General features: G+C 42.1%; 1 protein-coding gene across 1 annotated transcript in view; it reads left to right on the top strand.

Moving 5' to 3' along the window:
- The window catches only part of TUBGCP3 (tubulin gamma complex component 3), a 179,763-nt gene extending 173,598 nt beyond the window's left edge, over positions 1 to 6,165 (top strand). Inside the window, exon 22 of the mRNA XM_073614518.1 lies at positions 4,638 to 6,165. Within this exon, the coding sequence (XP_073470619.1) occupies positions 4,638 to 4,796 (159 nt within the window). The 3' untranslated portion in view covers positions 4,797 to 6,165. The remainder of the gene's footprint in view (positions 1 to 4,637) is intronic.
- Positions 6,166 to 17,930: the final 11,765 nt, after the last annotated feature.

The raw sequence follows: 17,930 nt of genomic DNA, 5'->3' as shown, positions 1-17,930 counted from the left end.
ATGGCTCAGGTTTGCAAAGCGGCCGCTTGGTCTTCAGTTCATACGTTCACCAGGTTTTACCAGGTGGATGTTAGATCTCAAAGGGAGACTGTTTTTGGCCACAGCGTGCTGCAAGCAGCTTTATAAGTCCTGGGCCTGAATGGGGTCTAGGAATACTATGTTCCCTCCCCTCAAATGCATTGCTTTAGGACATCCCAGATAGTCATTATTATGGTGCTCTGTGTCCTGTGATGTACGATAAAGAAAAATGGATTTTTAAAATAGCTTACCTGTAAAATCCTTTTCTTGGAGTACATCACGAGACAGAGGTCCCTCCCTTCTTTTCTGGGATCTTCATTGCTTGCTACAAAACTAAGGTACTTCCCGTATGGGAGGGGTTATATGGGAGGAACCGTCTTACTATTGGTTGCCAGTGTCCAATCACGTAAAGGTAGCATATAACCCAGATAGTCATTATTATGGTGCTCTGTGTCCCGTGATGTACTCCCAAGAAAAGGATTTTACAGGTAAGCTGTTTTAAAAATCAATTTTTTCTTTCCCTCAGATTAATTAGTGGAGTTGTCTGTTTGCTTTTCTCATCCATCTTCCCTTACTATAGACACATATAAATGCTTGGGCGAAACAACTATGGCAACCTCAGAAGCCTACAGTATTTCTGTTTTTACCTTTTACTATTGTTACATTAGTAATAAATATATTTTGGATAATCATAGGGTTTAAGATATTTTTTTATCTTGGTTTTGAATTGATTAGGGAAGGGTCAATACACCCGCCAGGTTATTTTTTGCTATTTGTGTAGCATTTGGGAATTTTTTCTTTTCTTCCTGTCCCAGAGACACAACAGGAAATTGGAGGAAATCTCCCAAAGTGAACAGAATTTCCCCTCTTAAAAATTTGCCCCTAAAACAGGTATCTTCATTGGACCATGTTGCCTCACCTCTTGTTCTCAGTGACAATGGTCACAGTACAAATGAATTTTCCTAGACACAGGTAGTATTAAAAATTCAAGAGAGCCTAAAGCCTTGTACACACCACTAGTTTTTTTTTGAACGAATACAAACTGACAGCCCTGGTCGAAGCTGCTGTACTAACAATCCGATGTTAGTACAGAGATCTCCCCTTCTGTGCTATTGTGTTCTGACAGGGGTCATGAGCCTTTGGCCCACTTCTGTTGGACTGGCTGCCATACACATGGGGCCGAATGTCGGATGGTTTCTATATTGATCGGAGGAAATTCGGCCCGTGTGTACTAGGCTTAACCCTTCCCCACTCTATCCAAAACTAAAACAAGGGATGGAGATGCAGTGCATAACATTCTTGTTTGGTTATATGTAAAAGGGAAATAATAATTAGAAAAAAAAGGTTTGCTTGCATGTGATTGGATGATGAAAGCACACACAGCTTCATCGTATTCACGAAGATCAGTGAGCATTTACTTTCCCAAATAGTCTCTATTCCTTTAGTAAATCCCATTTTCCCCAAAGTTTAATATATATATTTTCATTGTCTATTGAAGAAGACTAGAATTAGAAATGGTTGGGGTTATACCTCCGGCTGCGTGAGGTTTTTTTTTTTAATTTTTAAGATGTACAAAATTGCAGCATACAAAGCTGCCAAGCAACAGACACAAAATTCAAAAAAGAAAAGAAGAGAAGACAAAAAAAGTAACAGTTATGGCATAACAATAGCCTCATCTTTTTTAACTTTAATCATGATTCTTGCTGCACTGTTGGCTTTTATATTCTTAGTGACTTCCATCATGACTCCTTGCTACAGCTTGAGCTGGTCTCTACATGGCAGCCACTTGAATTGACAGCTTCTCAGTACTAACTTTGGAGGCCATACTTGAACCCTGCTGGAATGGATGTGCGGAGCTAGCCTAGACTGACTTTTGGGCACTGGGATCTGTATTGTGGCGCTTTCCAGACTTTTGTGTATTGTGCTGGCCGTGGAGGTAGATGTGTGACTTACTGAGGATTCCGAGACTAAGAGCAGTCCAGCATCGGTAGCTACCTCTTTTTTGTGTCGTCCCCCCCCCAACATCATTGGTTTGGTGCTGTATGAACTGAGAGTGAGGGATCAAGAACTCCGGTACCATGCCCTGCCAAGTCTTGCACTGAACATCCTAAACACTAGCTCAAGTTCCATCCCTGGTGAGACTTTTTTCAGGTCACTGCAGTGCTCTGCAGCTGACGTGGTCTTTACGGGGGCTGGGAGGGGCTGTTAAATTTTATGGATGCAGTGCCCTGGATGTTTTAGAGCACCTGCAACAGCTGTAAAGACCTTCCCAATAAATCTGCCATTTGGATCTTTATGAGGTATGGAAACACCCAGAAGGTTCCTGGGCCCCACCTGACAGTGTGTCAGAAATCTTTCCCTGTGAGAGAGAGGTTATGAATGTGTGTGTTCTTTTAGGAGTGGTCCTCCTAAAATCCCAGTTTGAAATAAGTGGTACAACACTCTGCTGTTTGTTGGTGGTAAGTTTAATCTGCAATACTGTGTCAGATAGAGTTGATTCCCTCAGAGGACTCCTCCTTCATTGGTGTTACAAGAATCTAAACTTGTGTCTCATATAATATCTGCAAATACACAGGGCACTTATACTACGTGCTTGGGATCCTGATGAAGCATTCAAGGCCTGTCTGATCTGGTTACCCTTCTAAGGATGTTCTTGACGCTGTTGGTAGCAATGCTACAGGTGACATGTAGTGCTCTTCTGCTTCAGCACAGGAGGTTTGCATTCCTCCTTTCAGGAGAGTTAATTATCCTCCGATTCTGTGTGCTAGGTAACCCACAGCGTTATCCTTTCCCTAAGTGACCCCTTGACGTTCAAAGTTCTAAAGTCCACAACCCTGATGGATATGTCCATCTTAGTGTTTTATCCTGGCACCCCTGTGCTCAGGTGACTTCCCCTGAGGAGAGTCAGTTTTTTGGACGATTGCAGCCCAAAACCTTCAGAGAGGCCTAACACTTCAGGCTTCCGTTGGACCAGGCTTATCCGGTGGATGGAAATGCTAAAGTGAATGTAAACCCTTGCATATACCCAGTGAAGTGAACAGCCTCAGATGATGCACAGAGATGAAACAAATCTCCCTACATACGTTTTATATGTATATCTGCTGTCTTCAGCTTTCTACACTGTTTAGAAAGTGAACATTGTGTTAGAATTTTTTTCTTCCTGTTCCAGCACTGGGTGTGGAGTCTTGGCATGCACTGTGCGAAAGCTGATTAGAGGAAAGACACACCCTCCCCCTCCACATAGGCAGAGGAAGGGAGAAACATGCAGAGCTGTGCTGTGAATAGACCAGCTCTCTGCTTATCTATCTCTATGCACCCACCCCGACACAAATTTGCAGCTGCTTTTATCTCCTGTGTTAGAGAACTTGTCGGAAGTCATCATGCTGATAACAGAGGAACAGAGCAGCAGAAAGATACAGGACTTAGTGCTTTGGAGAGAGATAAGTAAACACTGCAGATATGTGCCCAGGTCAAATTTCATGAATAGGGTTTACATCCACTTTAACAGTGGCTCATTTTTGGGTCCTTTCCGTTTCCCCTTCTTTGTCTGAGAGCCTGAATTTGGAGGGAGACTTCCAGATGGTCTTTCTGGGCCAGGAAATTCTGAAGCTACCTTTAATTTTTTGGGGGGTTCTGCTTCCTCAGGGTATCCATCCGTTACTTAATATTTTTACCTGGCCTCCATTTGAAATTACTTGCTGCTGGGCCTTCACCTCTGGAAAGGTCAGTGAACTTTCCTTGTGACCGTTGATCTGGTTTCTATGCTGGATGACCCCCAGTGTGCTACACTTGACAGCACTATCATCCTTAGAGACAAGGCAACGTCATATGGCTATATTTCACTGGTGGTCTCCACACAGAAGAGGGAGGATTCTGAACTTTGGCACTCTCCTCCTCTCCTGATTGGCAGGGAGTATCTATTGCTGGATGGCCCTGTGCTCCCCTGGATTGTCAACAAGCTGAACACCCAGCAATCCTGCTGCCAGTATTCCCTAGTGGAGATAAAGTGCTTTTGAAGGTCCATGCGGGGCCTTATCACTGGAAGATAGGTATATGGCTGATATGCAGCCTATTAAGTTCCTCCAGATTGCATACTCATTTTTGTCCCTGATCATTTCACCATTTTTAGTAGTGTGGCTAAGATTCTTGCCCTTCACAGGTGAGGATGCTTTACTAAATCCAAACAAGCTGATGCTTCTGGATCAAGGGTAGATAGGTTTGCAGGGTAATTCATTGAGAACTACAAGCCGTCAGCCGCAATAGCTAAAGGTCGTGATGCAGAGCCCGCACAGCCAATTTTTTTTTTTTTTCTTCTTTTTTACACCGGGTGCGGGGAGAAGATCCCTGGCCCCCTGTCACAAAGGGGACAGTTTTCAGTATCTGCTCAGTAACATGTTACACCCTAAGTATGGGTGTAACATGTTACTAAAGGTGAACTTATCTGTCAACAAAAGAGGCTTACAAATTTTCTGCATGGCAGTATCCCAATCTCCTGTTGGGGGGGCACTATAACCCCAACTGTTTGTGAATTCCTATGAAACAGATTTTATGGCAAATACTAAAAAAATGTGCATTTTTATGCTTGAAACCATTGAACTTCTGTATCCTTTTTTCTTTAGGGTATTGTGCAGCAGTTTCTAGTTTTGCTGACTATGAGTACAGATGAAAGCCTAAGGTTTCTGAGCTTTAGGTTGGACTTCAATGAACATTATAAAGCTAGAGAGCCAAGGCTACGTATGTCACTGGGTTCTAGAGGAAGACGCAGCTTACACGCCTGAGGAAAATGGAATTCTGTGGAGAAGTAGAAATAACACTATCCAGGAACACCTATATTTTTACTTTGGTTCTTGCGGTTTCACTGAAATAATCCATCATGCATCAAATGTCCACATTTCTGTAAATGAGCCTTACTACTTACCTTACGCACAGCTGTTTGTGTGTGTGTGTGTGTATGTATATGTGTATATATATATATATATATATATATATATATATATATATATCTCTCTAAAATCATATACAGGTTTTTTTTTTTGTTTGCACTTTTTGTTTGTCTGCCAGAAAATCTCTTTGAATGGCAAAAGAGGGGCGTATTTATAAAGCAGTGAATGTGACATTCCTCCAAACATCTACTGCATGTGACTCAATTACATAAATTTAAAACGGGCACACCAGGAAGATACATCTGTTGTGAATGTTTGGTAAATGCCACATGCAGGGCTTTATAAATATACACAAGAGAAATCTGCATGTTTTTCCAGTAAAGCACTTCTAGCTTTTTCATGCTTTAGAAGACATAATCTAGGTTATTTCTAAGTTGTATCCCTCCTCCCCCATTTTTCTAAATGTAAACAATCCAACCAAATGTGCTATGCTTTGCTTGTATTTATCCAGGCTGTCCTTAGAATTTCAGTGTGTATACAGCAGAGCTGCAGGAAATAAAAGCTTTTTTTTTTTAGTGCAACTGTTTACACTGTAAATTATAACATTGTATATTTTTATGATGAATTTTGTTTGTCTTTTACTTTTTTTGTTAATGTTGAAGTATTAAATTTGGTTTAAGTAATGTCTAGAAAGCTCAGAAATATTTGCCCCATCACTTTAAAAAGTACTTATTTCTGGTTCAGTAGCTTTAGATTTTAAAACTTAATGTCACTAAACCCACATCATAAAAAAATAACAAAAAATGCTGTATTACATGCTGTTCATACTCAGTCACTGAGATTCGTTTTCTGTATTCTGCAAAAAACTTGGTTGATACTGCTGCTCTCTATTTTCACCTTCTGTTCATGTCCCCAAAGCAGCTAAGGATTTTGCAGAGCAGTGTTGGCAACTCTGCACATGCTCCGTTTTCAGTGAGTTTCTATGCTGAGCATTTCTTCCCTTTCACATCTGAGCAGCCCATGTGACTATAGAGTCACACATGTGGGTGTATACACAGTGGTAAATGACGTCCTACTCCCTCCCTCCTTCCCTCCGCCATGTCCGCTTACCAGCTAAACACAATGGAAATGGGGTATTACATGTAAATTAATGGAGGCTACACTTCCCTCTTATTCAAAGACACAGGTTGAAGGGACGTGCTACAGTCTGTGACTGGCAGAAATGTTCTTTCCACAAAATAATAAAGATTTGATTTCAAATATATATTTGCTATTTGAAAACAATTTATTGATATTTATTCATTTTTACTCTGTATTCCAAAGGCTGTTTATTTTTAATTTTAAACGTGACCAGCAGGACTAGAAGCTCCTCCTGCTTATGTTTCCCTGCAGACAGGCTGGGAAAGATCTGGGTCATGTGACAGCTGTATATTGATTAGGAAAAGGATACTGTTTCCTAATGAAGAAGATGTTTCTTTTTAATTAAAATAATTACAGTGCCATCATCCACATACAGAAGGGACAACGTAAATTAAACCGTGAGTGTTTAGTATCACTTTAAGCTGATCTCAATGTGAGAATCTGTGCTCTACACCTAAGAAGGAAATCTTGTATTTTTAAGTGCAAGTTTAACCACTTTAATACCAGGTACTTATACACCTTCCTGCCTAAGCCAATTTTCAGCTTTCAGCGCTGTTGCAAATTGAATGACAATTGCGCGGTCATGCTACACTGTACCCAAACAAATTTTTTATCATTTTGTTCCCACAAAAAGAGCTTTCTTTTGGTGGTATTTGATCACCTCTGCGATTTTTTTTATTTTTTGCGCAACAAATAAAAACCGAAAATTTTGAAAAAAAAAAAGTCTTTCTTTGTTTCTGTTAAAATTTTTTGTAAATAAGTACGTTTTCTTATTCAATGACGGGCACTGATATGGCTGCACTGATGGGCACTGATAAGGCGGCACCAATGTGGTACTGATAGGTGGCACTGATGGGCACTGGTATGCAGCACTGATGGGCGCTGGTATGCGGCACTGATGGGTATTCATGGGCGACACTGGGTACTTATGGGTGGCACTGATGGGTACTTATGGGTGGCACTGATAGGTGACACTGATGGGTAGCATTGCTAGGCATCACTATTTTTTATTGTGTCATAGAGGTGCCAGTCAGTGCCCATTTGTGGGCACTGATTGGCATATGTTGATAATTGATTTTCACATGTGGATGGCCATGGGGGATGTACCTGGACAGCCACATGTTAGGAGCTTCCCTGGTGGTCCTAGCGGCTTCCCTGGTGGTCTAGTGTGGGCATCTCAGCACAGACCCCCCCTGTCAGGAGAGCCGCCAATTGGCTCTCCTCTAATCACGTCTGTCAGACGCGAGTGAGGAAAAGCCGATCACCGGCTTTTTCTGTTTACATCGTTATCAGCCGTTATTGGACACAGCTGATCACGTGGTAAAGAGCCTCCGCCGGACGCCCTTTACCAAGATCGCTGTAGCGGTGTGTCAAACTGACACACCACACCTCCGATTGCCATGATGCACGCCCCCACGGGCGGGCTGCGGCTGTTATCCTGCAGGGCGTCGCATGATGCCCAGTCAGGATAACTGAACCACCGCCCGGCCGTCATTCTGCTGTAGGCCGGGTGGGAAGTGGTTAATGTTGAGGTAAGATTAAAGGAAACTTTTCATGATAGAAATATGGCCACTGCCATTATAGAGTTGTATGCTCCAAGACTGTGTCGTTATCCTGACCACACTACTTAGTGCTACTGACCTAGAACAGGCACGAGCATATCAGGCATTGGAACCTTGAATCATGTTTGTCTAGGGATAGTGATTCGCCAACTAATGAGTTATAAGAATGACATCCCTAAAGCAATAGCAGATTCTGTATTTCTAGGCTGACAGATTGACTTTATGAATTAAATAATGGCAGGGTTCAGGTTTAGAATGTATTTTCAAGCAAACTGTCCATTATAAATTTTCTATCTGGTCAATAGCATTAAATACCAGGCACATCGAAGTGATTATAGCTGACTTATTTTATGTTCTAAAGCATGAACTGTTAAAGCCAAGGCACTTTATTATACAAACCTTGACTTCCTAGATGAAGTATCCGTCTAGTGCCTATCCTGACTTCCTCTCACTTGTAAGGTTGCCCATTACTGTACAAAAAGGCTTGGCAGATTGAGCTGTGTTTTGCATAACAGAGTGTTTGGGATTAGAGGCCTTCTTAGTGCTCTAAGACACTTGAAGGTACCTGCTGTTAGATGAGTGCAGTGTAAATTTAAGGTAACTGATAGGTTTAATGTTGGAGTTCCAAGTGTCAAATGCGATCAGTTGTCTTCCAATCGAATCCAACAAACACTGTCTAAGGCTGGGTTCACATTGGTGCAATGTCAGACATCGCATTTGATTCACACCTCACTGCTGTGCAAATCACATGCGATGTCTGTGCAATGCAAACTAAGCCATACAGATTGTATTGCTGAATTCGCATCATATTCGGACCAAACTTGTGCAGGACCCTTTTTTTTTTTTTTAGTCTGCACCAGAATCAGATCGCATGGGTGTTCACACCCATGTGATCCGATTCCTTTCCGAATTAACAGTTCACACTGCGATATGCGAACCAATCTGGGGGTGTCATTAACTTTGTATTGACACTCCCATCAGTTCACATAGGGCAGTGTTAACTGCCTGCTAGTCAGGTGCGATGCAGGCACATGCATGTGAACCGAGCTTGAATGTTAAAATGAGAAAATCTGCTTAATTTAGATTAACCTGTTACAGCCAGATTGCAGAGCAGTTTACAGGATCACTGGGAATGTACTACCTGAAATCGCAGCTCATCTCACCTTGCTTCCTCTAGCAGCAGGGGCTGGCAGGTAGGCTGCCAGCCATCTGATCATAAGATCAGAACAATGACTCCAGAAACTGGTTGCAAGCAGACCGAACCGCTTACAGCATCTGCCGTTTGTCTATAATTGAAAGTCCTCCTGCCAAAGGAAGCAAGGCGAGATGAGCGGCAGTTTCAGTGCCTCTGTTGTGAATGTTGAGATTAATTTCTTTGTAGTGCTTGAAGCAACCAAGGTCAATGAGAGCTTGTTTTAAAGCTAAATTACTACAAATATTTACATATTTGAATGTCCATAGCTTGGCCCCAGTATATGAAAGTATGTGATTCTGAAGGATACATTTTAAATTCTGACTGCATTATTCACTTAAGGGTTAGAGTGAGGGTTATATGTAAGTAGTATTATTAGGCTTCATTTAAGTTTAAGGTCTCGTTTTAAAGTTATGGCTGGGTTCATGTTTAGGGATAGGGTAGAAATCAGGGATGTTACGCCAAACCTTGTTTTTGGTGCCAAAAGCCCTTCCTGAAAAAAATGACAGTGCCAGAAATCAGAAAATCAATATATCAACCTACAAAAGCTAGTTTGGGACCACGCAAAGCACTAGATATGGTGGGCAGTATACTGTATTAACCCTTGTATCTTTCTCACATCCAGCTGTCATTTTTAATTAGCATTCCACCTACATATATAGCTAGGTACCCACAGTCCGTGAATGAATGCCTTGTTTATGTGGCTTCAGCTGCCAAGCCACTCTTCTACAGCATCAATAGCAGGGGTTGCTATAGTGAGGAGGCTACATTAGTCAGTACATCTGAAGTGTCAAGAAACATTTTATAAATGTGCCCCCATATTTTGTATTGAGATGACTAAATGGTATCAGAATACCGTCGGGCTATGATTCATGTGGGGGCAGTGAAACAATTAACTGTCTATACAATCTAGGAATGTCAATTTAAATATATGCCTAATTATTTTTTCAACCATTTCGGCAAAGTAGTCTGTACGCTTAAAATGATTATTTCAACAGTGGCTCGCTACACCTGCCCCCTTCTTAAATAATATATATATAGTTAAGGATGGAACACAAAATACACTTAAGGGCTAAGCAAGACATTTGATCTGTGCATTTACCTTCTTAGCTTAAAGTTTAAATAGATTCATGCACACCAGGGCCTGTATCATTTCTTATGTGAACACACACTAGTTCATGCTGTATATCTGCACAGATACGATCAGGTGCCTGCAGAGATGTGATTCGTTTGTTGTACAGGCCACTTTTACCACAGAGAATAAAACCCTGTCAGGATAGGAAGTCATGAGAAATCTCTCAAACATGGAGAGAAACAAAAATATAAACACAATTTTATTACTGTGGGGAGGAGCTAAAACTTCTGCCTGTTTTAATTCTGTCCCTGCTTTCCTTTTCTGGTGACTAGCACAACCTTTATTTCTTCCATAGGTGTCATGGGAACAGGAAAATCATGGACACGGGCAAAATTAATCTGTCAGGTTTTTAAGTCTTTCCCACTCTATCGGAAAAAATAAGGCCTTAGTTGGGCTTAAATGTGAACTGTTATGTATATCAAATTATACAGTATATAGGTGCTGTGGCCTTTAACATCATTCTTTTGGAAACCCTGTTAAAATGGCCACATGCATGGGCCCTAAAGGAGGCTTAAAAGCTAAGTTCACCTTTTCGAGAAAATAGCCTATGCAGTCAAGGAACCCCAGTAGATGTAAAAAAACCGAGCAAGCTATTTGAAAAGGTCCTTATTATGTCATACCTGTAGGTCATTTGGACCCTTATGGAAGCCTGGCTGAGAAATTGCCTGTTGGCAATCCCCACAGCCTGCTTCAAATGTTAAATGTTCGCATCCAACATTACAGGAGTGAAAACCAATGTTTTTCACATCCTAGCAACAAGACATTATGTGGGGATTGTAACTAGAGGTTTTTTGTTTTTTAATCAGCCAGGCTTCCAAGGGGCCCCAAATGGTCTACAGGAATGAGAGTAAAATGAATAAACATTTTACACAGCAGCAGAGTTTAGTATCCACTGGGGCCCTTAAATTGCATAGGCATAAGTTGAATCTAGCCTTTAAAGGGCTAGTCCGCCTTTACTGATTTTTTTTTTTATCTCCACTAACCTTTATGCATTTCAGTGTCCTCAACACTTTAACATGCAGCACTCCATTTTGTAAAAGAATGCCTCCTTTTTCAGCTGCTCATTCACTGCCCCCCCCCCCCCCTCCCCGTCCTGCAGATGGCAGGCTGGAGGGGGGAGGACGAAATGCTGCATACTAATGTACTAAGGACACATTTTTGCCACATGCCTCCCTATGCATTAGTCAGAAATAGTGAACTAATTCTTTAAAGGATAAGTTCACCTTTAACCACTTCAATACCAGGCACTTAGACACCTTCCCGTCCAGCCCAATTTTCACCTTTCAGCGCTGTTGCAATTTGAATGACAATTGCGCGGTCATGCTACACTGTACCCAAACAAATTTTTTATCATTTTGTTCCCACAAATAGAGCTTTCTTTTGGTGGTATTTGATCACCTCTGCGGTTTTTATTTTTTGCGCAACAAATAAAAAAAGACCGAAAATTTAGAAAAAAAACAAGTTTTTCTTTGTTTCTGTTAAATTTTTTTGTAAATAAGTACGCTTTCTCCTTCAATAATGGGCACTGATGCGGCGGCACAGATGGGCACTGATACGGCGGCACTGATGGGCACCGATGAGGTGGCACCAATGAGGTGGCACTGATGAGGTGGCACTAACGGGCACTGATGATGGGCACTGATAGGCGGCACTGATGGGCACTGATAGGTGGCACTGATGGGCACTGATAGGTGGCACTGGTATGCGGCACTGATGGGCACTCATAGGTGGCACCGATGGGCACACATAGGCGGCACTGATGGGCACTCGTAGGTGGCATTGATTGGTATATATGGGTGGTACTGATGGGTACGTATGTGTGGCACTGATGTGTGGCACTGATGGGCACTGATAGGTGGGCACTGATGGGCACTGACAGGTGGGACTGATGGGCAATGACAGGTGGCACAGATGGGCAATGACAGGTGGCACTGATAGAGCATTGCTGGGCAGATCTGGGCATATCATGGACATAATAGTGCCAATCAGTGCCCATTTGTGGGCACTGATTGGCACAGATTGGGCACATGTGGATGGCCATGGGGTACATACCTGGCCATCCACGTTGCCCCTTCCCTGGTGGTCCTAGTGGCATCCCTGGTAGTCCAGTGGGGTGATCTGAGGGGGGGCTGCGCTGATAAACAATCAGCGCAGACCCCCCCTGCCAGGAGAGCCGCCGATCGGCTCTCCTCTACTTGCGTCTGTCAGACGCGAGTGAGGAAGAGCCGATCAACGGCTCTTCCTATTGACAGCGTGATCAGCCGTGATTGGACACGGCTGATCACGTGGTAAAGAGCCTCCGCCGGAGGCTTTTTACCAAGATCAGTGTAGCGGTGTGTCAGACTGACACACCGCTCCACCGATCGCCGCGATGCGCGCCCCCGGGGGCGCGCTGCGGCATGTTATCCTGCTGGACGTCATATGACGTCCAGTCAGGATAACACAACCACTTCCCGGACGTCAATCCGCTATAGGGTGGGCGGGAAGTGGTTAAAAAAAATGCACATCTTTTTGAAGGTAAAAAATTGCATTTGCATGTATAATTTTTTTTACTTGGAGCCTGTAAAGCATTGCAGATGCCATGCAGGTCTCCTGCAGACTTGTTAGTGCATCTGTCTGCTTATATCTCGTATGGGCAGGCAAATACACATTGACAGGAAGATACAATGAACTATGAGTGCTCACAGCGCCATGGTAGTTTATTGAGAACTACAAGCTGACAGCCACAAATACTGTCGCTACTTGTCGTTTCCCATTCACAGAACTCTGTAAATGAATGAAACAACTGGGTGGAGCCTGTTATTTTTAAAAATAGTGACAAGTGGGGGAGAAGATCCCCCCACTTGCTTGTCACTAAAGGTAGCAGAGGAGGAAGTGGCTGCAGGAGTGGGAATATGTTACATGTTCTACCCTAAAAATGGGCGGAACATGTAACATGTTCCCAAAGGTGAACTAATCGTTTAAGTGAATCCAACACAGTTTCATGAGAATTGCATAATGTTAGTGGGAACTCTTGTGACTATTATCCCTACATCCCATAAACATGGCTATGCCTGAACTTTGCTGCTGCTGCAAAGGCCACACATAAGGTCTTTGGTCAGTCACACCATCATACTGTTCTTTCCCTGCATACCCACAGACCCTCAACTTGCATTGAAATTTAATTCAATCAATTTGGATAGAGTGGTAAGGGGTTAGAACCAATGTCAGATTTTTATTCCTGTCTGTAACCTTGTTAGGGAGATTCACACGTTTGAGTTGCCACCAGAACAGGAATAGAGGTTGAATCTTCCGATGGGGACACTCATTCCTATAACAACTGGCTAGATGAGCATTTCCCTCTTATTGGTAACATATGCTCTCACTTGATGTTCAATCTAAAGGCCAGGAAATTAAAGAAAATCTCCCTAATAAGACACAGATGATGAAAAACACTGAGTGGATTTAACCATCCCCTATAGGGTTGCCATCCTTTTAAACCCGAAAACATATGAATTAAACAGGTTCTGTGGCTGATTAAGGGGGTAATTAAACTCACTTGGTGCCTTATCTGCATAAAATTAGCCTCAGAACCCGTGTATCGTATATACTCGAGTATAAGCCGAGTTTTTCAGCACATTTTTTTGTGCTGAAAGTGCCCCCCTCGGCTTAGTCAAGCACTTTTCTGGTGCAAAGAATGACATTTTCTGCTGCAGAAAAGTGCTTGATATTCTCTGAACCGAATTTGGGGCCCTGTATCTCTGGGTCACCTAGTGCTAGGAACCCCAAATTTGGTGTGCATACCCAGTGGAGATAGCAGTATAACATATCCAAAGCTGGGGTTCCTAGCACTAAGTGGCCCTGAGATATGGGGCCCCAAAGTCGGTTTGGAAAATGTAATTTTCTGCTGCAGAAAAGTGCTTGATTTTTTCTGAACCGAATTTGGGGCCCCGTATCTACTTGGCTACTTGGTTCTAGGAATGCCAGCTTTGGTTATGTTGTAGTGCTAATTCCACTGGGTTTGCACACCAAATTTGGTGTTCCTAGCACCAAGTGGCCCCGAGATACGGGGCCCCAAAGTCGGTCAACTGTTTCCACCTGCAGCAATGTCATTTTGGGACCCTTTGGGTCCAGAGACCCCAAATTTTGGCTGCAGCTAGGGGGCATCTAGGAACCCTTAACTACTGAGTTTGAAGTTCGAGGGACCTATGGCTGCAAATGGGCACAGTGAGGCTGCAAATGGGCATTGTTGACCCTCTTTTCTACTTACAGTAGCTGCACATTTCTCACCCTAGGCTTATACTCGAGTCAATAAGTTTTCCCAGTTTTTTGTGGTAAAATTAGGTGCCTCAGTTTATATTCGTGTCTGCTTATACTCGAGTATATACGGTAATTCATATGTGTTTGGGTTTAAAGGGATGAGGTGGCAACCCTACTCCCCTATGCTATCCAAAATGAAAAGAAAAGATTTGCCTTTAAATACGATTTTATTGTAAAGCCTAAAAATGTAGTTTGTACATTCTTTTTTATTAATTGTTTTACGAACAAAGGAAGTTTATTCATTAGTGTGAAGTTTTTTGTTTTATTTCTGACCCTAGTACAATAATAGTAATATGTAAAACTTCAGTTGGCATTTGTTTGCACAAAGATATTCCCAACTGGCTGCAAGTTGCCGTCCCTTAGTTAGAAGAAAGCTTAACCATGAAATACGTTGTACTGTTAACTTGAAAATAATTGCCCAGTTGTTAGTGCGGATCCAACAGCAATATGAATACAAGTTAAAGGATAGGTTCATACTTTGAACATGTTACACCCGTATATAAGGTGTAACATGTTCAAGCAGGCCCCTCCCCTTAGCCCCTTGTTCCCTGTAACAGCGAGTGAGGGTTCCTTTCCCCTGCAGGTGGTGTCACAAAGCTGCGTCATTAGGTTTTGTGCACCACAAAGACGACTTTTAAATTTGCCTCCTTGCTCGTTTATGAATGAGGACTGAAATGTCTCTGAATAAGGAAGACCCAAATAATTAAGCCTGTTTGATTTGTGTGCGTTTTTTTTTTTTTAATATTTATATATTGCTGTATTTGTCTTTGTATTTTACATATATCTCACACATCACAACATCACTAAAACTTTGCTACAAAATGTAAAAATAAAAACATAAAAAAATCTTTTGTGTGAGTTAGAGAAAAGTATCCATACAGGCTCTTTTTGCTTTGAACTGTTTTGCATATTGGAGTGGCTGATGCTTCAAGCATAATAGTGTTGGCTTTTTTTTTTTTTTTTTTTTTTTTAATAAAGACACATGGTTTGATTAAAGGAAGACTCCACTTTCATGTAAAAAAAGGACACAAAAAATAATAACATTATAGCGTATACAATTGCGACACAAGTCACATTGTAATTGAATGTTATTAAAAATTACCTTTCCTTTTCAATCTGCAGCGCTGTAATTTTCTGTAAAATGCAATGCAATACAGCAGCCTGGAGGCGTTCTGTGCACAGATGATATACAGAACGACCCCCAGAAATGTAATTTCCTGCTTGTGTGATTGACTTACTGATTTCTCCAGAGGTCTGCACCAAGATATAAGTCAGATTTTTGGGCATTCCCTGCAACAAAAATGAAATTTTTGGTGAGATCCTCCCAAGGGGAAATGATGTCTAAAGGAATGCAGACAATGTATCTTTCCTCATTAGAACCCTACAGGTGCTGCAGTTAATTGATAAGTATAAAATCACTCCCATACAGATTCATTTAAGTGGTTGTAAACCGCTGGACAATTTTTTTATTTTTTTTGTACCTGCAAGGTAAAGACATAATGTGCTAGTATGCATCGCATACCAGCACATTATGTTAAACATACCTAAAAAAGAAGCTTTTCCAGGGCCGAGATGTCAGCGCTGCAGGCGCACTCATTTTCACCCGTCTTGCTTCGATGACGTCACTCCCACGCATGTGCGCGGGAGCCGCTGTTTATGGCACAGGGCTCTGAAGAAACGGAACGGGTGGCCATTCCTTCAGAGCGCATGCGCCAGTGATGTCACTGGTTTCATGTACACTAAATATCTCCTAAACGGTGCATGTTTAGGAGATATTTACACTACCTATAGGTAGGCCTTATTATGTTTTTTTCTCAACAAAAGCAGGGTAACTCTTTAAGGCCTGGTTCACACTAATGCTACTTGAATTGCACAGATTTGCATGACTAGGAAAATCTCATTGTTTTCAAAGGTGCCCATTGTAATCAATACAACTCATAACAGTGCAATTTTAGAAAAGATTCCTGCACTACTTTGGTGCGATTTACAATGTATCTTGGCCCCATAGAATATTCAAAAAAGTCGCATGAAAGTTGCACCACATATACACACTGTAAATTGCATCAAATTGGTGGCACAGTAGTGTGAACTGAGCCTTAGATTTACTGTTTCACCTAGTAACATTGTTACTGCATAAATACCTAACATGCCTGTTTTTCAAACTAATTATGGATCCAGGGTGATTCCTTTACAGTTTTCTTTAAGGGTATGTAAATATGTATCTGTGGGCTCTTCACACTCAGCACAACTTCATAGGACGCACTTATGCGTTTCAATGCATTTGTGCGAGGTTATTCACAGATCGATAAATGTGAGGGCTTTACTTCCAACTTTACGATGAAACTGCACAGTAAAAATGACCTATTCAATTAATGTTGAAATACTTGTTACCTCCCCAAACTTCCTCCCCTTCCCCCAATGCACAACATTGGAACTTCAACATACCCAGTGCACTTTACTAGAAAAATACATGCACAATAGCATCCTTACAAAGTAACTGCTCACCATTTATAGCAGTGTCTGCCTTGGAAACCTTACAATCTATTGCCACTGTCAGTCCGTTCTCAAACCAGTGGTGACAGAGGCAAATAGTGCATTATTACAGTTTGAAATTGGAGAACATGGTCCCTTTCACACCAGCGGACCGATTGGGTCTGCCTGTCCGTTTTTCAGATTTTCAGCACCTGCGAACGGACCGAAAGTTCACGGGAACTTTAGAATCCCATTAAAGTCTATGGGACTCGAACGTTTGAAATCAAAAGTGCTAATTTTTTTTTTTTTTTTTCCTTTTTTTCTCCTTTTCTTTTCTTTTTTTTCCTTTTTTTTTTTGTGCCACATCAGTCAACTTTATCCAGAGACTAAGGCCTCTTTCACACGGGGCAGATCAGTCATGATCCGCCCCGTGAACATCCGCTTGCTCAGCGGGGATAGCTCCGCCGATCCCCGCTGAGCAGGAAGATGACAGGTGCATCGCTGCACACTGTGCAGCGACGCACCTGTCAGAGCGCCGCTCTCCCCTATGGGGGGATCGGATGATGACGGTCCGTAGTGTCCGTCGTCATCCGATCCGATCCGAAAACGGAGGAAAAAGTAGGTTTTTCCTCCGTTACACTTTTCGGATCGGAGCGGGTCGGATGTCAGCGGACATGTCACCGCTGACATCCGACGCTCCATAGGGATGACTGTATGTCCGTTTTTCATCCGAAAACGGATGGATGAAAAACGGACATACGGATCATCCGTGTGAAAGAGGCCTAATTTCAGATTAGTACTCATATACGTCTCTAATCTAGTCACATCATTGTGGCGTTCCATAGTTATTCCCCTTTTTTTTTTTTTTTTTTTTTTTTTTTTTAAATAACGTATTACAATTTGCATTACAATATGTAGGTGATAACAGTAGTCCCATACCACGGGACCCGTATCATGCAACTTATACCTCGGGGCTTGTTGGCCGCATTTCCTAACATTACCGTTATACATATTTATATATTTTATTTTATTTTCTCTTGATTGAACCTTCCCCCCACCCCCCTGTGACCCTCCCTTATTAACCCCCCATAATACCCAGGCGCACCTGATGGGCAACGACAAATCTGTGCATTGTTCTCTCTTATCTCTAAGTTGCACCTAGTATGGCTATGCCCCATTACTAAAGACTTAAACACTCTCAGCGTACAAATAGCACTGCTTGCGGACAC

The sequence above is a fragment of the Aquarana catesbeiana genome, linkage group LG02 (genome assembly GCF_042186555.1).
Source record: "Aquarana catesbeiana isolate 2022-GZ linkage group LG02, ASM4218655v1, whole genome shotgun sequence".
In the NCBI taxonomy this organism is placed as follows: domain Eukaryota; kingdom Metazoa; phylum Chordata; class Amphibia; order Anura; family Ranidae; genus Aquarana; species Aquarana catesbeiana.
This window is presented reverse-complemented; position numbering and strand designations above follow the sequence as displayed.